The sequence below is a fragment of the Nesoenas mayeri genome, assembly GCF_963082525.1.
Source record: "Nesoenas mayeri genome assembly, chromosome: 28".
Lineage (NCBI taxonomy): Eukaryota > Metazoa > Chordata > Aves > Columbiformes > Columbidae > Nesoenas > Nesoenas mayeri.
This window is the reverse complement of record NC_137558.1, coordinates 1676598-1698125: the sequence shown is the minus strand read 5'-3', so window position 1 is coordinate 1698125 and position 21528 is coordinate 1676598. Positions and strand designations below refer to the sequence as shown.

Here is a 21528-nt window from a genome sequence, read left to right as displayed (position 1 = left end):
CTACGCCAGGGGGTCGGCCAGGTCGTCGTCCGCGCCCCGCGACAGCAGCTCCCGCTTCTCGTCCGTGCTGGCCAGCGAGTTGCGGCTGTTGTGGGCGCCCATGTACAGCGTGGCGTACACCGGGTTGGTGAAGTTGGTGGGCTGCGGAGATGGGGGAGCGGGTGGGAGGGGGCACGGACACCCCCGTCCCCAGCAGAGCGGTCCCCAGGGGTGCCCTGCGAGAGCCGCGACCTCCTCCCCGTACAGCAACCGCTGTCCCGCCCCGCAGCCTCCAGCGCCAAAGCCTTTGTGACTCCTCAGAGCCCCCCAAAGCTTCTCTGCTCCCCGGGGAGCTGCTGCAGTAACGTGCCCCCCATCTCAGCATGTAACCCCCGCTTCATGCCGGACCCCGCGCAGCCGCCGTCCCGCTCCTCACCTTGTCGGGGTCCAGGGCGAAGTCCGCGTCCAGCAGCTCCCCCACGTCATCGTCGGGCTCCCCCTCGTACATTTTGTAGGTGGGGTTCCCGATCTCCACGTTCATGGCACCGTTGGTCATCCGCTGGTGCTGGAAGCCCTTGGCACTGGGTGGGGGGGCGGGATGGAGGGTCAGTGGGTCAGTGCCAGCGATGTGGGGTGCAGCAAACAGGGCCCACACCCCCCCAGCGGTCCCCCCTGTTTGTCCCACGTGTTCGAGTCCTTCAAGCCCTGCGAGGACGGTTTCCCCCCCGGCCCCCAGCAGCCCAGACTCACCCTTTAATCCTCCACTTGTACCAGACAAAAGCCACCACGGTGAGGAGGATGAGCAGCAGCAGGATGGGGATGACGATGGAGGCCGTTCCTGCGGGAGGAGAAGCGCAGGTGAGGGCAAAGCGTGGGTGGGGGGCAGTGCCCTGAGCCCCCAGCGCTGCTCCTGCCTCATGGGAAACGACCTGTCCCCTCCCCACCAAAGAAAAGGGGTCAGGAGTTGTACAGGGTAACCCTGGATTAACAGGCAAAGGCGCGTCCCTGACCCCCTGTGCTGGTTGGACTGAAAACGGGTTGATTTCCTTCCTGCGTTACAAACCTTTCTCTTTCCCAGCCAGCACGCTCATGATTTGCACTCAGTTGCAGAACAAGCAGATACCAGCCCAGCACAGGGTTCATGTTTTGAATTGCTCTGCTCTGAGAGCCAAGGACACTCTGAGCTCTGCCCACAGGGGTGAGGCAGCGAGGAAGGGGATGGATGGACAGAGCTGGACTGGCACCCACACGGAGCAATCACACTGTTCCAGCCCATTAGCATCATGCTCATTATTTAAGGAGAGTCAGGACCTTCTGGTTGGCTGTTCCATTTTCTCTGGTGTTGGCTCTTGTTATTGAGCCGGGGGAGTTTTTGGTGCGGGATGTTTAGTTCAGCTTTTACCATTTTGCAGAGGCCTCTGAGCCTTTCTGCCTTTCTCCTCTTTTCTCTCTCTGGGATCGACTTTGGGACCAGGTGCCATTTCCTGGCACTGTCTGCTCAGCGTGTTCATGAGGAATTGCCTTGACTATCTTCTATTTCTATTTTCTATGTATATTTACTTATAGTGCATCAGTATTTTGTTATTTTCCTAAACTGTGTTGATCTCAATCCAAGTTCCTCCCTTCCCTTTTGATTCTCTCCCTTATTGGGTTGGGTGAGCGAGCGGCCGCGTGGTTGTATCACCAGCTCCGGTTAAACCATGAAACCCGCCCCATTTGGCATCAGGCCCCGCGGTGTCGCCGAGGCAGGACTGTCCCATACGTACGGCTGCTCTGCTGCTCGCTGACGATAAAGGCCTCGCAGCGCGGCCCCGTCATCCCCACCGGGCACCTGAGAGTGCAGGGAGAGCACCGGGGTTAGCGAGGACAGGACAGCATGCGGGGCGGGGAAAGAAGTGGGGGCACAGACCTGGGGCCAGGGGGACACAGATTGCGGTCTGTCAGTCACCTGCTTGCGCGGTGCCAAGTAGCCCACCCGTACCACCCCCAGCCCCACTTACAGGCACTCGGGCATCTGCGTCTTGTCGCTGATGGAGCAGGTGCCGCCGTGCGCGCAGTAGTTGTCGCAGGTCAGGCAGCTGGGCGCGACCTTGCCGTCCTGGCAGCTGCGGGGCAGAGAGGATCAGGCACACGTGGACCCCCCGTTCTACCCCATATCCCCCCCAGCACTCTGTTGGAGGCTGTTATATCATCCCTGCAGCACGGCTCATGGCCATGAGGATGGGCTTGGAGGAGAGACACCCCCATCGCCTCCTCCCAGGGCCCTCAAGTCACCCAGATTTCTTCGCTGCCCTGAATTACCAACCCAGCATCTCCCAGCCATGCACAATCCCCAGTGATGTGGCCCATAGGGACATATAGGGGCTTTTTTCTTGACTCATCTTGCCCACCATCCCCTCTCCCTCCCTCCCTCGAGTTCCGCGCCCCCGGCACCTACAGGCAGGAGACTTCTCCGCTCTGCTTGTTGACGCTGCACTTGCCCCTCTGGCATCGGGTGCACTTGTCGTCCTCGCAGCGGGCGCCCTCGAACTGCGCGGGGCAGCGGCACTGCTTGGTGCCACTGGCCGTCATCTGGCACACGCCCCCGTTCTCACAGTAGTCAAAGCACTGCCCTGCAGAGCACGGCGGGGTCAGGGTGGGCAGCCCCCCCGGAGCGCCGCACCACACAATCACACAATCCCAGAGCATCAGGGGTTGAAGGGACCTGGAAAGCTCATCCAGTGCAATCCCCCCATGGAGCAGGAACACCCAGATGAGGTTACACAGGAACCAGGCGGGTTGGAATGTCTGCAGAGGAGGAGACTCCACAACCCTCCTGGGCAGCCTGGGCCAGGCTCTGCCACCCTCACCACCAACAAGTTTCTGCTCATCTTTAAGTAGAACCTCCTGTGTTCCAGTTTGCACCCATTGCCCCTTGTCCTGTCACTGGTTGTCACCAGCAGAGCCTGGCTCCATCCTCCTGACACTGCCCCTTTCCATATTGATCCCCAGCAATGAGTCCCCCCTCAGTGTCCTCTTGTCCAGCTCCAGAGCCCCAGCTCCCTCAGCCTTTCCTCACACGGGAGATGCTCCACTCCCTCCAGCATCTTGGTGGCTGCGCTGGACTCTCTGCAGCAGTTCCCTGTCCTGCTGGAACTGAGGGGCCACAGCTGGACACAAGATTCCAGATGTGCTCTCACCCCATGTCTCTAGAGAGCATCCCCCACAAGACATCCCCATGTCCCCAGCCCCGTGCCGGTGGCACTCACGGTACTGGCAGCGGTCGCCGATGAAGGGTGCCGGGCAGCGGCAGTTGGGCTGGTTGCCCTGGTTGACGGTGCAGCTGCCGTTGTTCAGGCAGTAGTCGGTGCACACTTGCTGGTTGCACCGCGGCCCCGTGAAGCCGGTGGGGCAGCGGCAGGTCGGCATGCCTGAGAACAAGAGGCCGTCAGCGTGCCGTCCGTCCGTCCGCCCAGCGAGCAGCCCCGGGCCCCAGGCTCACCGGACGGGGAGGCGGCACATGTGCCCCCGTTTTGGCAGTAGTCCCAGCACTGGTCGATCTGGCACTTGTCGCCGTTGTAGCGCGGCTGGCAGCGGCACTTGGCCTGCTTGCGGGCGTTGAGGAAGCAGCTGCCGCCGTTCAGGCAGACCAGGTCGCAGGTGTCGGTGGTGGGCACTGCGAGAGAGGGAAAGAGGGATGGGGGTGTGTCCTGGGTTTGTTAAGAACAAGTTTGTCTTTGAGTGAATTTTCCTTTCAGCTAAAGTCTTCTTACTAACCACGCTTTTCTGGAAGCTAGATACATGTTTTGGTAGACATAGCAATGGAATGCAAGGTCGCTGATAAGGACGCACATCCCACGAGAGGGGCAAGCAGTGAACTGAACTGGTGACCAAACTGACCAACTAAGTATTCCATCCCATTCACGTGCTACTTCATATAAAAGTGCGAGATCACGAGGATCTCGTCCCTTTTTCCTTATGGCCAACATTAGGATAGGACCTTGCAATGCATCCCTGCGAACTGAGGCCTCATGACAGACTGAATCCAGCTCCGCTTGGCTGCAGACTCCAGTCCAGGACTTTGGGTGCCTGCCCTGCAGCTGCCGGGACTTTCAAGATTGGTTTTGTATATTTTGTATTATTTTCTCTATTTTATTAGTAGCATTAGTAAAACATTTTTGGTTTTTTCCCAGCTCTTTCTCCCTGTCCTTTTGCCTTCAGATCGCCAGCCCTTAGTGGGAAGAGGGAGGAGAAGGGGTTAGCAAAACATCTGCCATGGTTTATTGTCACCCTGCAATCAAACCTTGACAGATCTGTTGGCGGCCAACATGGGGCGGAGAAAGGGTTAAAATTTGGCATTAAAAAGAGGTGAGCGGGACCTTGCCGGGTGAGACCCCCCACCCAGCCCAGCCCACCTACCGACAGGGGAGACGGTGGGCGAGGGAATGACCACGCAGGTGCCGTTGTCCAGGCGTTTGCCGTTGGGGCAGGTGCAGACGGGGCCACTGGGGCTGAGCAGGCAGAGCCACTCGCACTTCTTGCGGTCGCACGGGTTGGTCACTGCCCAGAGGGAAGGGGACGATGTGGGGTGACCCACAACGCTCCTCTCATCCTCCAGCACCCCATTGATCAGGCCCCAGACACCCCCCTCCCACCCCGGGCGCAGGGTGGGGGTCCCGGGCCCGGTACGTACCCTCCGGTTGCTTGTACTGGTGGTAGAGCACGACGTCGGTGGCGTGGTTGAGGCCAGATGTCAGGTTGGTGACAGCCTTGTGGCCAAACTTGTGGATCTTGAAGATGCGGTTGTTGATGTAGGTGACCCCGTAGATGTAGTCCTCGAAGATGTCGATGCTGAAAGGGTGGCTCAGCCCTGGGAAGCAAAGAGGGGACAGGTGCAGGCAGAGGTGACACAGGTGCCTTGGGCAGGGCTGCTTTGGGATTTTGAGTGGATGTGAGGTTGAAGGACAGTGCTGGGGGGTGTGCTGGTTGGACTGAAAACGGGTTGATTTCCTTCCTGCATTACAAACCTTTCTCTTTCCCAGCCGGCACGCTCATGATTTGCACTCAGTTGCAGAACAAGCAGATACCAGCCCAGCACAGGGTTCATGTTTTGAATCGCTCTGCTCTGAGAGCCAAGGACACTCTGAGCTCTGCCCACAGGGGTGAGGCAGCGAGGAAGGGGATGGATGGACAGAGCTGGACTGGCACCCACACGGAGCAATCACAGTGCCTTTTTCCTCTTTCTTCTCTCTGGGATCGGCTTTGGGACCAGGTGCTGTTTCCTGGCACTGGCTGCTCAGCATGTTCGTGAGGAATTGCCTCGACTATCTTTTATTTCTATTTTCTATATATATTTACTAGTAATGTATTAGTATTTTGTTATTTTCCTAAACTGTGTTGATCTCAATCCAAGTTTCTCCCTTCCCTTTTGATTCTCTCCCTTACTGGGGTGGGTGAGCGAGCAGCTGTGTGGTTGTATTGCCAGCTGGGGTTCAACCATGACCAGGGGACAGCAGTGCCCGCAGGCTTCGTTCCTGCTGTGGAGCATTTAACGAGGAAAACCCGCCTTTGTTATCATCTGCTGAGCATCCCGTGGGCACCGTCCCCAGGCAGGTCCCTCTCCTCCTCGCTGCTCCATGGGGCTTGGGCGCCACTCACCCTTCTTGTTGTCGATGGCCACGACGGGGTCGGTGCCATTGAGCCGGATGCTGCCGATGACGGAGAGCTTGGCGTCGGCCCAGTACAGCCGCTCGTTGTGGTAGTCCACAGCCAGGCCTGTGGGGACACACACCCCCGGTGAGGTACAGGCCTCCCCGCCAACAACGTGTCCAGCAGAACAGACCCCCACCACCCTTACACACTCCTGAGCCCCCAGGCTGAGCCTCCCCGACATGAGCGGGTTCTACAACCCTCCTATCGAGGCTTCCATCACCCTCGTGCCCCACCTGGCACCGTCCCTGCTCACCTGTTGGCCACTGGATGTTGTCCTGCACCAGGGTCTCGCGCAGCGTTCCGTCCATAGCAGCTGTCTCGATCTTGGGGTGATTACCCCAGTCTGACCAGTACATAGTTCTGCAAAGGACACACACAGGTCATTCCCAGCGAGGGAGCAAGGAGGGGATGAGCAGGACAGTTCGAGAGCTGGGCAGAGGGAAGGGAGAAGGGGCTCAAATTTCTCACCCTCTAAGCGGGTCGACTACGATGGCGTGGGGCTCATCAATCATGCCCGAGATCAGCGTCTTGCGATTCTCGCCTTTCATCTGCGCCACCTCGATGACATCCCGCCCCGAGTCTGTCCAGTAGATGTTCCCGGCAACCCAGTCGACGGCGATTCCCCGCGGCATCTTCAGCCCCGAGATCTGCGAAGGGCAGAAAGTGGGGAGAGATGAGGGCAGAGCACACGGCCAGCCCGGCCTCGGCGTCCCCCGCACCCCACGGCGCTCACGTTCAGGTGGGTGACGCCGCCGTCGATTTGGCGCCGGTTGCGGTTGGAGGCGGTGGAGGCAGCGGAGGAGGCGGGCAGCTCCCGGTACGAGATCCTGCCCGTGTGCCAGTTGGTCCAGTAGATCTTGTTGCCCTTGACGTAGATGTCCATGGCGTCGATGCGCACGTTCTCGTCGCCCTGGAAGGCCGGCTCGTAGGCCGAGTTGGGGTTGAAGGGGTACATGCTCCGGATCTTGTTGTCGTCCGCGATGTAGAGGATTTGGTGCTCAGAACCTGCAGAGGGGCAGAGGAGGGGGGTCAACTCAGCTCCGCGATGGGGCCACTGGGAGCTTGGAACCCCCTTGGGCTCGTTCTGCCAGGGAAGGACGGACAGACGGACGGTGCCCCCTGTTCCCTCCTGACCTTCTGCTTTGCACATGTTGTCCGTCTTCATGAAGTTCTTGGCGCAGCTGCAGATGTGGGAGCCCTTGGTGTTGTTGCAGAGCTGGGAGCAGGTCCCGAAGCGCAGGCACTCGTTGACATCTGGGCAGCGGGGACGGGAGTTGGGGGGAGACCAGGAGGGCATCCCACACCCACCCCATTCCCCATATTTGTGCCCCAAGGACACCAATTCTGATGCCCCAGAGGTGCAAAGACACATCTCATTGGCAAAAACCAACCGTAATCCCAACAGTGCAACCCCAACCCTCTCCGGCAGCGCCAGGACGTACCTTGGCAGGAATTCTTGTCCGGCACCTTCTGGAAGCCTCTGCGGCATGTGCAGTACGTGGTGGAGCGTGACCGAACGCACTGGGCCTCGTCTCCGCACATGGTGGCGTTGGTCGTGCAGTCGTACGACTTGTGGTCTGGGGTGGGACGCACCGTCAGCACCGGCGCCAACCCCGATTCCCGCCTCCCAACACCCCAGTCCCGCCACCCACCGTGGGAGCAGGAATCCTCGTCGGAACCATCTCCGCAGTCATCAAAGAAGTTGCAGCGGAGGTTGGCGCTGATGCACTTCTTGTTCTCGCACAGGAACTCGTTCTTGTCCTGGCTGCAGCTCTTGGGCTTGGCTGTGGGTGACTCTGCGGGAGCACGGCCAGCGGTTGTGACGCTCTGTGTCCCCCCACGGGAGCCATGGGGTGCAAACGGGGGGCCAGGCAGGGACCCAGAACGCCTACACTCACCACCCAGTTTTTGGGAAGGAGTAGGCAAAGCAAACCCCAGCTCCTGGGCTAAAGCCGGGCTCTGCTAGGACCAGTCCCAGGGCCGGGCCAGAGCGGGGCCCGCGAGCATCCCCACTCACCGCAGTCCTTCTCGTCCGTGTTGTCTCCGCAGTTGTCGATGCCGTCGCACTGTCGACCGATCCACAGACATACCCGGTCGTTCTTGCAGCGGAACGGTCTGTTGGGGGGACACTGGAATTTCACTGCACCAGCAAACAGAAACAAATGGTGACGGTGAAAGGAGACGCCGTAGCCAGGCTGTCACGCTTGTCACGAGCCGCCGCTTGGCCTCTGCCCGCTCTCCGGGATGGCCTGTCCCACGAGGGCGAGCAGGCTCTGGAGACTAAAGCAAAGAGACTGAAGCAAAGACAACTGCCCGGTTGCTGGCCCGGCTGCGGGAGGGTCAGCCCTCTGCCCCCCAGCCCCTGCCCCACGGCCAGCCCAGCACCTGTGTGACCCTGCGTTCTGACCGGAGCCACCTCCCGTCCCCCCCCATGAGGGGACCCATCTAGAGGGGACGTGCGGAGCTGCCGGAGGTACCCACGGCCCCCCAGGTTGTCACGGTGTCACTCACAGCACTCCTCGGGGTTCTCGTCCGAGTTGTCCCCGCAGTCGTCCTCCCCGTCGCACTTCCAGGCCAGGGGCTTGCACAGCGTGTTGTTGCACTGGAACTCGTCCAGGGGACACGTGCGAACTGTGAGAGTACGAGGGGACACGTCAGCCTGGCTGCCAGGACACGGCGCTGGGGCCACAGCTCCAATTTCAGCACAGCCGGGCGCTCCGCAGGGCTCGGGTATGTCTGTGCATGCCCAGGGACCGGTGCTGACACATGCACGGGGAGGGCATCCACCCACAGCGGGGACACAGGACACACGAGGGCACAGGGGGTGACAACCAGCCCCGCGGAGCCGCACGGCGCTGCCGTTACCTCCAGTGCCGCAGTTCTCCTCGTCGGTGCCGTCCATGCAGTCCGCGTCCGCATCGCAGCGCCAGCGCATGGGGATGCAGTGCCCGTTCTTGCACTGGAACTGGTCGAACTCGCAGCGCGGCGTGCAGTCCTTCTGCAGGGGACAGCGGCGAGGGACAGCGGTCAGCAGGGACACGACTGCACCCAGGACCCGGCTCAGCCCCGGTGGCCGGGGGTCACTGGGACGTTGTGCTGCTTGGACTGAAAACGGGTTGATTTCCTTCCTGCATTACAAACCTTTCTCTTTCCCAGCCAGCACGCTCATGATTTGCACTCAGTTGCAGAACAAGCAGATACCAGCCCAGCACAGGGTTCATGTTTTGAATCGCTCTGCTCTGAGAGCCAAGGACACTCTGAGCTCTGCCCACAGGGGTGAGGCAGCGAGGAAGGGGATGGATGGACAGAGCTGGACTGGCACCCACACGGAGCAATCACACTGTTCCAGCCCATTAGCATCCTGCTCATTATTTAAGGAGAGTTGGGAGTTGGGATCTTCTGGGTGTCTGTTCCGCTCTCCCTCTGGGGTGCAGATGTGGGGGTTTGGTTGGGACGTTTAGTTCATCCTTTTACCATTTTGCAGAGGCCTCTGAGCCTTTCTGCCTTTCTCCTCTTTTCTCTCTCTGGGATCGGCTTTGGGACCAGGTGCCGTTTCCTGGCACTGGCTGCTCAGCGTGTTCATGAGGAACTGCCTTGACTATCTTTCATTTCTATTTTATATTTATATTTACTAGTAGTGTATTAGTATGATGTTATTTTGCTAAACTGTGTTGACCTCAATCCAAGTTTCTCCCTTTTGATTCTCTCCGCTATTCGGGGGGTGAGTGAGCGGCTGCGTGGTTGCTTTGCCCGCTCAGGTTCAACCACGACACAGACGGGGTGTGATGTCCCCCCCACCACCACGTGGCCAGTGCGAATGTGCCAACCCGGAGTGCTGTACCTCGTCAGAGCCGTCCGCACAGTCGTGGTCCCCGTCGCATTTCCACCTGCCGGCGATGCAGCGCCCGTTGGCGCACGAGAACTCGCTCTCCGAGCAGGGCCGGGGCGCTGGGGACAGAGAACACGGGGTGTCCCCCTCACTGCCAGGTCAGCAGCGCGGGGGGCACAGGGTGACACAGACACGCGGCGGTGGCGCTGGGGACAGGTTGGGGTGCAAGCAGAGCTGGGGGAACTGCCGGCGAGCGGCGCAGCTGACACCACCTCCCAGCGCCCTCCCCGTCCCGCAGCTCCCTGCGAGGAAATGGGGTGTTTTGGGGATGCTTCTGGCTGCACGTGTCCCCAGAGTCGTTCTCCACAGGTCCCTGCTGCCCCACGGCACCGTAGGGAAGAGACGGGCAGGGGGATCCAGCCGGAGCAGGAAGGGTCAAGTGGGGACACATTTTGGAGCCAAGTACGAGCCATGCACAGGCCCCTCCCCGACTGTGGCTCCAGTGGAGGAAGATGCTGGTGCTCAATAAACCTGCCTGGGTTGTCCAGTCCCAGCCCCTCTGCCCTCACCTGCAATTAATCGTCTTCATTTATGTTAGCGAGACTGTATGTGGGAATTAAAAGATTTTGGCAGAAACCTACCTCTGAGCGCCCCATAACGACAGTGTGAAAATGGAGAAAAACGGAAGATGAAGTGAAATGGCACAAACTCAAAAAACACGCCATGAAATCAACAGAAAAGGACAAAAAGTTGCACCCCAGAACGCTGCAGGGACACAGAGGGACCCAGGCGGGCGCTGTGTGGCGGGAGGGGGTCTGGCTCTGTCCCTGCAGTTGCAGCGGACCTGGGGACATCCCATGGGCAGCTCGGTCCCTCTGTAGGGCCAGGACCTGCCCGCAGCAGAGCCACAAGTGTCCCCACCGCCCTCCCAGGCCGAACCGGTTCAGAATGGGGTGATGGACCAAAGCAAAGCGGCTCTACCACCAGTAGGACGAGGTGCCCCAGCCCAACGCTCCTGCCCATTGCTGGGGACAGGCAGAGGGGCTGGGGGGACCTGAACCGCTCCCTTCCCCACCGCATGGGCGCTCCCCGGATAGCGAAGGCTGGAGGGCGGTACGTACTGCAGCTCTCCTCGTCGGAGTTGTCTCCGCAGTCGTTGTCGTAGTCGCACTGCCACCGGCCCGGCACGCAGCGGTTGTTCTTGCAGCGGAACTGGTAGGGCTCACAGGTGCGTTCGTCTGGGAGGGACAAGGGACAGGAGTCAGCGTTGTGACCATGCAAGGGGAGGGATGGTGCACACGCGGTTTGGAAAAGGAGCAGCTAAAACCCCACACTGGGGAGGGAGATGGGCAGACAGCGCCAGGGCAGCTCAACCCCTGGGGAAGGGGGGACAAAAGGTGCCCCCAGGCTCGTCTCCAGCCCCACTCCCTGCTCACCGCATTCCTCCTTGGGCTCGTCGGAGCCGTCCCCGCAGTCGTCCTCCCCGTCGCACTTCCAGCGTGCCGGGATGCACCTGCCCGAGTCCTTGCAGCGGAACTCATCCACGCCACAGGTCATTTGTGCTGGGGGGAGATGGGGATGATGTGGATCACAGGATCCCAGAGTGTCAGGGGTTGAAGGGACCTGGAAAGCTCATCCAGTGCAATCCCCCCATGGAGCAGGAACACCCAGATGAGGTTACACAGGAACCAGGCGGGTTGGAATGTCTGCACAGAAGGAGACTCCACAACCCCCCTGGGCAGCCTGGGCCAGGCTCTGCCACCCTCACCATGGAGAACTTTCTTCTTGTATTTAAGTGGAACCTCCTGTGTTCCAGTTTGCACCCATTGCCCCTTGTCCTGTCACTGGTTGTCACCCAGAAGAGCCTGGCTCCATCCTCCTGACACTGCCCCTTTCCATCTTGATCCCCAGGAATGAGTCCCCCCTCAGTGTCCTCTTGTCCAGCTCCAGAGCCCCAGCTCCCTCAGCCTTTCCCCACACAGGAGATGCTCCACTCCCTGCAGCATCTTGGTGGCTGCGCTGGACTCTCTCCAGCAGTTCCCTGTCCTTGAACTGAGGGGCCCACAATATTCTAGACACAATATTCTAGATGTGGTCAATATGTGGAGGGGAGGCACATTTCTTTCTCCGCAGGGCTGTCTCTGTGCCAGAGGGCGACTCCAGACTGAGCAGGGACCGAGCAGGGACCCGCCACCCACCGGCAGACACACCGATGTGACCCAGCTGCAGAGGAGCCCCCAGTTTTGGTGTGGCCAGACCCCCCCATAATCCCCCCGCCAGGATTCTTACTGCAGTTGGCGGGTTCATCGGAGCCATCCACGCAGTCGTTGTCCCGGTCGCACACCCAGACGCGGGGGATGCAGCGCTTGGTGATGGCGCACTGGAACTGGTTGGGGGCACAAGTCACCTCCGCTGCAAGGGGGGACACAGAGTCAGGAGGGACCGTGGGGCTGGCAGTCTGCTCACCACCACCCCACAAAACAGCCCCCCAGGGCAGAGAGGCGCCCTGGGCATCACAACAAGGGTCTGGGCATCACAACAAGGGTCTGGCCACGCTTGGTGACACACGCACAACAGAGTGGAGCCCTATGGTGGCCCCAATAGACTCGACCAGCTGCAGGGAGACAGTGCAGATGCCACAAGATCCCTCAGCTGCACAAATCCACGGCAAATATTGAACCTGCCGCTCTGCGGGATTTAAGGGGTTTGTCTCCATTAGGAAATGGGACTGTCTGTGCGAGCAGCAGGGTGACGGTGGACAGCGGGTCTGTGCGGAGCGGAGGTGAGGAGAAAGCCCCATGTGCAGGGATCGGCCAGCGGAGAAGCCGATACCCAAAGCCACGGATCTGATGTAGCACTGAGCTCCTCAGCCCGACCCGTGCACGCTCCCCATCCCCAGCTCCCCACTCACGGCAATCCTTCTCATCCTCGCCGTCACCGCAGTTGTCCTGGCCATTGCAGCGGAAGATGCCAGGGATGCAGCGGTTGGTGTTGGTGCATTTGAACTGGCTGGGCAAGCAGACGTGGATATCTGGGAAGATATGGATTAAAGCTGCATCTCTGCTCCATGAGATGCTGCAGCGCTGCCGGGGCTTGAGGGGCGCCAGGGGAACCCACCACAGTTGGCTTCATCCGAGTTGTCCTGGCAGTCGTTGTCCCCATCGCAGATGAAGGCTGGGTTGGTGCAGATCCCCGTGGAGCACTGGAACTGGCCCGGCCTGCATTTGAATTCAGCTGCGGGGCGAGCAAGGGTGAAATGTTTGCTCTGGGCAACGTTTTAATTGCAAACCTCAACCTCCCGCTTTCCCCTCTGGGGTCTTCAGCAGGGACTGAGCAACCAGCCCCCAGCCCTGGGGGTCGGCACCCCCGGGCGCGCGCGGTGCCGCTCGGCACTCACGGCAGTCCTCCGGCTCGTCCGAACGGTCCCCGCAGTCGTCCTCGGTGTCGCATTTCCACCAGAAAGGGATGCACTTGTCGTTCTTGCAGACAAACTGTGACGGAGAAACGGGCTTCTTAGGGTGTCTTGGAATGGGGAAGGAGGACCCCGGATGGCTCTGCCCCAAGGGGACTCTGCCAAGGGCACTGATCCCCATGCTGTCCCTGTCCAGGCAGCCCCAGGACACTTTGTGTCCTGACCTGGAGCAGCCTCAGCCCTAAACCCACCAGGGTGTGGGGGACAGAGGGGACACTCAGAGGGTCATTCCAGAGCCAGAGAGTCCCTGCTCCCCTGGGCACCCCCAGATAACTCCGGGTTGTACATGCTGGGAAGTGCCACAGGAGGGAGGTGTTGCCCACGCACCAGCACCCAGACACATCAGAGGGGCTGGGACACGGTGACACCGCGGCAGGAGGGACACGGACGGCAGGAGGGACACGGATGGCAGGAGGGATACGTCCATGCAGCCCGTTACCTGGCTGGCCGTGCAGTTGGAGACGCAGGTTTTGCCGTCGCTGCCCAAGTAGAAGTTGGTGGGACAGGCGCACTTGTGCCCCCCGCCCGGCGAAAGGAGGCAGAGGTTGCTGCAGCCGGCGTTGTTGGTCTTGCAGGGATGGTCGGGAACTGGGGGGAACAGGGAGACAACCACGAGTCGGACCAAAGGAGGGGACCCTCAGGGTGGCACGGTGAGACCCATCTCACCGCACATCCCCTCCCGCACCCCGTGCCCGAGTCGGCGTCCCTTTGCCATCGTGCCGGGGACTCACCGTCAGGCTGGCGGAAGGGGTGGTAGATGTGGATGTCCATGGGACGGTGCAGCGTGCTGATCAGCAGCGTCTTGTTGGCTCCCGTCGTCTTGTGGGCCCGGTTGATGGACTTGGTCTCCCAGTCGGTCCAGTAAATGTAATCCTCAAAGAGGGTGAGCGCGAAGATGTGCGGGATGTCCTGGCTCAGCACTGCGAGGGGGAGCGGGCGGCTCAGGGCGGGCTGCCCCACACCATCACCTCTCTCCAGGGACAGCTCGGCCTGGGGGTGCCCCGGGAGGCCCAGAGCTCTCACCCGTGTGCCGGTTGGAGCCGTCCAGGCTGGCAAACTCAATATAATCCTCCCGCGCATCAGCCCAGTAGATCCGGCTGTTGATGTAGTCAAGGGTGAGGCCGTTGGGCCAAGTGATCTTGGTGTCAACGATGACGCTGCGGTTGGTGCCGTCCATGCCGATCTTCCCGATCAGGGAGTGGTCCCCCCAGTCTGTCCAGTACAGGTAACTGGGGATCAAACAGAAAAGCAGAGGGACGCTGAGCCCGGCCCAAGACACAGCAGCGGCCACACTCTGCCCATCGCGCGGCTGAACCGCGGCGCTGGGCAGCGGTCTCATCCCACCTCCCAGCCGCTGCGACTCCGGCAAGGTGGCGGAGGGGCCGCGGTCCCCTCCCTGCGCAGAGGGGCAGGTCCGGGTCCCCGAGGCTCTCACCCGTTCTGCACGTCCACCACCAGCGCCCGCGGCTCGCGCAGACCCGAGTTCACCAGCACGGTGCGGTAGGCACCGTTGAGCTTCGACACCTCGATGGTGTCCCGGCCCTTGTCGCACCAGTACAGGTTGCCTCCCACCCAGTCCACGGCCAGCCCATCGGGGTTGCTGAGGCCAGTGCGGTGCAAAACCTGTGGGGAGAAAATGAGACGTGCTGGGGCTGGACAGAGAGAATCAGACAAGGATGGTGCTGCAAAACATCCTGTAGCAGTGTGGGGGAAAGGGAGCTGGGGGTCCTGGGGACAGCAGGGTGACCATGAGCCAGCACTGGGCCCTTGTGGCCAGGAAGCCAATGGGACCTGGGGTGGGTTAGAAGGGGGTGGTCAGTGGGTCAGAGAGGTTCTCCTGCCCCTCTGCTCTGCCCTGGGGAGACCACACCTGGAATCTTGTGTTCAGTTGTGGCCCCTCAGTTCCAGCAGGACAGGGAACTGCTGGAGAGAGTCCAGCGCAGCCACCAAGATGCTGGAGGGAGTGGAGCATCTCCCGTGTGAGGAAAGGCTGAGGGAGCTGGGGCTCTGGAGCTGGACAAGAGGACACTGAGGGGGGACTCATTCCTGGGGATCAATATGGAAAGGGGCAGTGTCAGGAGGATGGAGCCAGGCTCTGCTGGTGACAACCAGGGACAGGACAAGGGGCAATGGGTGCAAACTGGAACACAGGAGGTTCCACTTAAATCTGAGCAGAAACTTGTTGGTGGTGAGGGTGGCAGAGCCTGGCCCAGGCTGCCCAGGGGGGTTGTGGAGTCTCCTTCTCTGCAGACATTCCAACCCGCCTGGACACCTTCCTGTGTAACCTCATCTGGGTGTTCCTGCTCCATGGGGGGATTGCACTGGATGAGCTTTCCAGGTCCCTTCAACCCCTGACACTCTGGGATCCTGTGAACCTGGGCTGATGCCCTGAACCCACTGATGACCCACAGCGAGGGCTTGTCCCCTCCTCTTCCCGGTGGCCCTGGTGCCAGTCTGGCTGCTCCAGGAGCCTCTTGGTGAGGAGGTGGGTGAGGAGCAGCTGCCCGGACCGGGGGTACCCAAGGGTACCTCAGACCCCCACCTGAACGTTGCTCCCATTGATGTGCATGCGGCGGATCATGCTGCCCTGCGTGGTGACATCTGTCCAGTAGATCATCTGCTCCCGATAGTCGAAATCCAGAGCCACCGCGTTGTTCAGCCCCTGGGAGGAAGGGAGAAGCGTTGGAACAGCCTGAGCTGTTGGCACAGGCTCACGGGGGCTTTACAAAGCCCCTTTCCAGCCCCAAATCCCAAGCACGGGGTGCTGGTGCATCCTCCTGTTCCCCCCACCTGCTTGAGCAGCGTGTAATTGGAGCCGTCCAGGTTGAGCTTCCTCAGGTAGTAGCGGTTGGCGAAGATGAGGAAGGGCTCTTCATCTGCACAGGGAAACCACCAGACGTGTCAGGAAACGCCACCGGGACATGGGCAGATCCCCTGGGGACCGGTCGCCCTCCCTACCCCGCTGCAGCCCAGCCTAAGCTTAAGCTAAGCTTAAGCCTAAGCCAGAAGAGCGTCCCCACCTCTCACCTGTGACAGCCTTACAGCTGGTGGGGTTGTCGGGTTTGAGTTTGTAGCCCTCTGTGCACAGGCACTTGTAGCTGCCCAGGGTGTTGATGCACTTCTGGCTGCAGGGGTAGGTGGTGGAGCACTCGTCAATGTCGATGCACGTCTTCCCGTCGTCCTTCAGCCGGAACCCGGGACGGCATCTGCACTGCAGGAGGCAACCGGAGCTGTTAGACACCCCGAGCCCGCACGCTGGGACGCTGCGCTGGTTGGACTGAAAACGGGTTGATTTCCTTCCTGCATTACAAACCTTTCTCTTTCCCAGCCAGCACGCTCATGATTTGCACTCAGTTGGAGAACAAGCAGATACCAGCCCAGCACAGGGTTCATGTTTTGAATCGCTCTGCTCTGAGAGCCAAGGACACTCTGAGCTCTGCCCACAGGGGTGAGGCAGCGAGGAAGGGGATGGATGGACAGAGCTGGACTGGCACCCACACGGAGCAATCACACTGTTCCAGCCCATTAGCATCCTGCTCATTATTTAAGGAGAGTCGGGACCTTCTGGTTTTGGTTCTTCTGATCTCTTGGGTCCTTCTCTTTGCACTTTTTGGCGCAGATGGGGGAGTTTTTGGTTGGGACATTTAGTTCGTCCTTTTACCATTTTGCAGAGGCCTCTGAGCCTTTCTGCCTTTCTCCTCTTTTCTCTCTCTGGGATCGGCTTTGGGACCAGGTGCCGTTTCCTGGCACTGGCTGCTCAGTGTGTTCATGAGGAATTGCCTTGACTATCTTTTATTTCTATTTTCTATCTATATTTACTACTAATGAATTAGTATTCTGTTATTTTATTAAACTGTGTTTATCTCAATCCAAGTTTCTCCCTTCTGATTCTCTCTCCTAAAGTGCAGGCTGGGGGGTGGCGAGCGAGCGACTACCGCGGTTGCATCGCCAGCTCTGGTTAAACCGTGCCAAGGAAGGAGGGAGCGGGAGAGCACCCCTGAGCACCCTCCCCTACCTTGTACCCGATCTTGAGGTCCTCACACTCCTGGGAGCAGCCGCTCAGCTTCTTGTTGAGACACTCGTTGATGAAGCAGTTGAGCTCGTCCGAGCCGTCGGCGCAGTCGTTGTTGTTGTCGCAGAGCAGCGCCTCGGGGATGCACTTCCCGTTCTTGCAGAGGAAGAAGGAGTCGTTGCACTTGTTCTCTGCGGGGAGGCGGCGCGGTGAGCGCAGCGCGGGGCGGCCGGCGGCCCCTCCCCGGCGCGGCCCCCGCGCTACCTGGGCTGCTGCAGCGCGGGTTCTTGGGCGCCTCGTCCGAGTGGTCGTGGCAGTCGAACTCGCCGTCGCACTCCCACTGCCGGTTGCTGAGGCAGCGGCCGTTGGCGCAGCGGAACTCGTGGGGGCCGCAGGTGGGGTACTCTGCGGGAGGGCAGGGCTCAGGGACACCGCGGGGGACACAAACCCCTCCTAGGGTCCCATTTCAAAGCCTGAGGCTCAGGGGACACAAATCCCTCCCAGGGTCCCATCTCAAAGCCTGAGGCTCAGGGGACACAAACCCCTTCCATGGTCCCATCTCGAAGCCTGAGGCTCAGGGGACACCGCGGGGGACACAAACCCCTCCCAGGGTCCCATCTCAAAGCCTGAGGCTCAGGGGACACCCCAGGGGACACAAACCCCTTCCCTGGTCCCAGTTTGAAGTCTGAGGCTCAGGGGACACCGCGGGGGACACAAACCCCTTCCATGGTCCCATCTCGAAGCCTGAGGCTCAGGGGACAACATGGGGGACACAAACCCCTTCGCTGGTCCCATCTCAAAGCCTGAGGCTCAGGGGACACCATAGGAGCCACAAACCCCTTCCATGCTCCCACCTCGAAGCCCCAGGCTCAGGGGACACCACGGGGCACACAAACCCCTTCCAGGGTCCCATCTCGAAGTCTGAGGCTCAGGGGACACCGCGGGGGACACAAACCCCTCCCAGGGTCCCATCTCAAAGCCTGAGGCTCAGGGGACACCCCAGGGGACACAAACCCCTTCCCTGGTCCCAGTTTGAAGTCTGAGGCTCAGGGGACACCGCGGGGGACACAAACCCCTTCCATGGTCCCATCTCGAAGCCTGAGGCTCAGGGGACAACATGGGGGACACAAACCCCTTCGCTGGTCCCATCTCAAAGCCTGAGGCTCAGGGGACACCATAGGAGCCACAAACCCCTTCCATGCTCCCACCTCGAAGCCCCAGGCTCAGGGGACACCACGGGGCACACAAACCCCTTCCAGGGTCCCATCTCGAAGCCTGAGGCTCAGGGGACACCCCAGGGGACACAAACCCCTTCCAGGGTCCCATCTCAAAGCCTGAGGCTCAGGGGACACAAACCCCTTCCCTGGTCCCATCTCAAAGCCTGAGGCTCAGGGGACACCACGGGGGACACAAACCCCTTCCAGGTTCCCATCTCAAAGCCCGGGAGACCCAGCATGGCTGTCAGGGCCAGGGCTACAGGAGATACGGCCCCTGCTGTCCCCTGGGTCCCGGGACACCCACCACACTCCGGGGACTCGTCTGAGCCGTCGCCACAGTCGTCATCGTGGTCGCAAACAAAGTGCTTGGGGATGCACTGGCGGTTTCCACACATGAACTCCCGCTCATCACACGTGTTGTTGTACACTGCAACGAGGCATCGCCGTCAGACCTCGCGCTCTCCCACCTGCCCCCCAACCCTTTATCTCGCCCCGCAAAGGCAGCTCTGCCTGCACCCCGCTCTGCCCCACCGCACACCCAGCCCTGTGGGGACTCACGGCAGCCGGCAGCGAGGGTCTCGTCGGCTCCGTCCGCACAGTCCTTGTCCCCATCGCAGAGCCAGCGCTCCGGCACGCAGACGTAGGTTCCCGGGCACTGGAAGGATCCCGTGCTGCACGTGGTCAGCCCTGGGGAGGGAGAAGCAGCCGGTCAATCCCCACCCAGAGAACCAGCACTGGGGGAGCCCCAGGAAAGCAGCGGGGAGCACGGCACAGCAAAGCGAAGGGGGAGGAAAGGATGGGCAGGGCTGGCGCGGACTCACGGCAGCGGCTGTCCTCATCAGAGCCATCCCCGCAGTCATCTGCCCCGTCACACACCCACAGCTTGGAGATGCAGCGGTGGTTGTTGCACTCGAACTGCACCGGGTAGCAGAACTTGTCTGGGAGAGGAGGAGAGGAGGGGTCAGAGCTCGGGTGATGCTGGGGAAGGACACGGCAGCAGAGCCCGGACACCGCGCTGACGGGCGCAGCAGCTGCAGGGCTGGTGTAGGGATGTTCCCCAGTTCCTGAGCACCGTCTGGGGTTTGTTCAGGGAGCTCGGAGCTAAAAGCATAACTCAAGCGAGCCGTAACTGGCCGCCTTCCATACAACTACAGACATCCACACTCATGCTGAGCAAACCAACGCAGCAGGATACTTGTGTTGGTCACAGTTACAAGCCCCAGCTGGTGCAATAAGACCCCAGAGGGGGAAGAATCTGGAGTGTGGTGCTTGGCAAAGGGATGTCAGAGAGAAGACGGGGTCCTGCCACACCTCCAGCGCGCCCGCCGCCCCCTGCCATGGGCCGGACCCCCGTGCTCTCCCCACCCTGCCGCTCACTGCAGTGCGTCTCGTCTTCTCCGTTCTCGCAGTCGTCCTCTTTGTCGCAGGTCCAAGTCATGGGGATGCACCTCCCGCTTGGGCAGGCGAAGTAGTTGGCTGGACACTTGGGTTTCCTCCCGCCTGCTTTGTGGGGGAAACATCAGCGAGGGTGGTGGCACAGATATGCCCTGCGCCCCCCCAACCTGAGGATTCCGCCCCAAAATCCCGCTGTGACCCCGCACCCTCCGTGCAGGAGCCACGCGGGCGAAGGACGATGGTCCCGGTGCACAAACAGAGCACCCACCACCCAAATCGACCCCAGCGGGTTGGCGCGATGCCCCCGCTGAGCCCCATTCCCTCTCCCCGCCTCACCCGGGCAGTTGCGCTCGTCTGAGTAATCTCCGCAGTCGTTCGCCCCGTCGCACACCCAGCTGGGCGCGTAGCACAGCGAGGTGTGCTCGCACTTCTGGAACGTGGTGCCTTTCACCCCCAGCTTGAAATAGCTGCTGCAGTCGGTGGCAGCTGCGAGGAGGAACAGCGTGAGCCCCGGGCTACGGTGCTGCGCACAAACCCGCTGCTGCTGCCCTTCCCTCCCCACGGCTGCGCCGCGCCGACCCGGCCCCACGCACGCCCCGAGCTGCTGGGACCGTGTTAAACCCCTCTGGGGGGCTGTGGGTGCTGAGCGTTGTGCGGAGGCTGCGGTGATGGGCTGGGATGGCAACCAGAGCCCTTCTCCCCAACATAGCACAAGTCCCAGACACCCAAACAAGGTGCAGGGACCCAGACCCAATCCCATAGGAGCATCTCCAGAGCTCCATCCGGGCAGAGCTGAGGGGGCTGCGGAACGCGGGATGGCAGCCGGGGCACTCACTGCAGTTCATTTCGTCCGAAGCGTCCTCGCAATCGATGAACTGGTTACAGCGGCTGGAATTCCCAATGCAGCTCCCGTCTCGGCAGCGGAACTCGGTGGCGGCGCAGCTCGTTTCTGCAAGGGGGAAACCCCCGCTGTGGATGAGCCGGGGGACGCGGAGCACGCAGCCACCCCACGGGCCCCACTCGAGGTGTGGATGTGCATGAACACCCCCCCACAGCTACGGATGCCCCCCCGGAGCTTGTCTCATCCTGTCACCCGCAGGGCCGGACGGGCTCAGCGAGCTCCTGACCTTCCCCATCAGTTCTGAACCAGGCAAACAGGCTCCTGCAGCGATGCTGCTTTTGGGGATGCTTGGGTGCCCTTTTCCCAGGAGTGGAGGAGCAGCGACACCATCGCCTCGTATCCCTCTGCCTGCCAAACCTCCGTCCTTGTGGTCTCTGGGTGCTGCATGGCAGCTCCCCGGGAACAAGCTTTATAAGTGCTCAGCGGCAGCAGCAGCAGAAGGAGGATTTAGCCCTTGACTCAGCCCCAGCTCCGCTCCGATCCTGTCAAGCTGAAGGTAACTCCTTCCCGGAACGCCTGTCCCCGTCCCCGGCAGCTGACAGCCCAAGGGCTGGCCGGGAGCCAGCGCCCTGCTTACTGTTGCATGGCACTTCGTCCGAGTTGTCCCCACAGTCGTCCACGCCGTTGCACCAGTAGCGGCTGGCGATGCAGCGCCCGTTCATGCAGTGCAGGTAACCCTTCTTGCACTTGCGGCTGCCTGCGAGGAGGAGGAGGAGGAGGAGGAGGAGGAGGAAGAGGTGAGCACGAGGGGAGGACCAGCACCCCCGGGGGTCTGAGCTCCTCGGGGACCCTTCAAAAGGAATGAAACTACACAGGCAAGCAGAGGAAACAGGTGCTGGCAAAACTGCGGGGCTAAGCATGGCCTTTGCCCAGTTGGTGTTAGCGGGGGTGCTGCAGCCCCCACCGGCTTGGCTCAAAGTGTCACTCTCCAGCCCCCCAAAACTGGGAGGGATCTGGAGCCCTTAAAGCCTGACCTAGCGGGACCGATCTTTGCGGGGCAAGAGGGACTGTGAGCGCTTGAGGGACATGAGA

The 21528-nt window shown here is 61.0% G+C and overlaps 1 protein-coding gene across 1 annotated transcript in view; it reads right to left on the bottom strand.

Annotated features, from left to right (window-relative positions):
* Positions 1-21528, bottom strand: part of LRP1 (LDL receptor related protein 1) — a gene marked incomplete at both ends in the record, with an annotated part of 80568 nt that continues 59040 nt past the window's right edge. The window contains 43 exons of the mRNA XM_080360587.1: positions 1-141; positions 416-560; positions 730-817; positions 1746-1810; positions 1980-2084; positions 2417-2591; positions 3228-3389; positions 3461-3634; positions 4378-4518; positions 4652-4828; positions 5617-5733; positions 5924-6030; positions 6139-6317; positions 6404-6675; positions 6805-6924; positions 7113-7247; positions 7323-7466; positions 7688-7810; positions 8182-8301; positions 8536-8668; positions 9512-9618; positions 10621-10737; positions 10936-11061; positions 11789-11911; positions 12411-12530; positions 12617-12733; positions 12897-12990; positions 13411-13559; positions 13703-13891; positions 13995-14200; positions 14407-14594; positions 15514-15633; positions 15762-15847; positions 15999-16182; positions 16987-17174; positions 17248-17388; positions 18505-18627; positions 18759-18887; positions 19022-19138; positions 19566-19700; positions 19932-20081; positions 20431-20544; positions 21074-21193. Coding sequence (XP_080216713.1) covers positions 1-141; positions 416-560; positions 730-817; positions 1746-1810; positions 1980-2084; positions 2417-2591; positions 3228-3389; positions 3461-3634; positions 4378-4518; positions 4652-4828; positions 5617-5733; positions 5924-6030; positions 6139-6317; positions 6404-6675; positions 6805-6924; positions 7113-7247; positions 7323-7466; positions 7688-7810; positions 8182-8301; positions 8536-8668; positions 9512-9618; positions 10621-10737; positions 10936-11061; positions 11789-11911; positions 12411-12530; positions 12617-12733; positions 12897-12990; positions 13411-13559; positions 13703-13891; positions 13995-14200; positions 14407-14594; positions 15514-15633; positions 15762-15847; positions 15999-16182; positions 16987-17174; positions 17248-17388; positions 18505-18627; positions 18759-18887; positions 19022-19138; positions 19566-19700; positions 19932-20081; positions 20431-20544; positions 21074-21193 — 5966 coding nt within the window. The remainder of the gene's footprint in view (positions 142-415; positions 561-729; positions 818-1745; positions 1811-1979; positions 2085-2416; positions 2592-3227; positions 3390-3460; positions 3635-4377; positions 4519-4651; positions 4829-5616; positions 5734-5923; positions 6031-6138; positions 6318-6403; positions 6676-6804; positions 6925-7112; positions 7248-7322; positions 7467-7687; positions 7811-8181; positions 8302-8535; positions 8669-9511; positions 9619-10620; positions 10738-10935; positions 11062-11788; positions 11912-12410; positions 12531-12616; positions 12734-12896; positions 12991-13410; positions 13560-13702; positions 13892-13994; positions 14201-14406; positions 14595-15513; positions 15634-15761; positions 15848-15998; positions 16183-16986; positions 17175-17247; positions 17389-18504; positions 18628-18758; positions 18888-19021; positions 19139-19565; positions 19701-19931; positions 20082-20430; positions 20545-21073; positions 21194-21528) is intronic.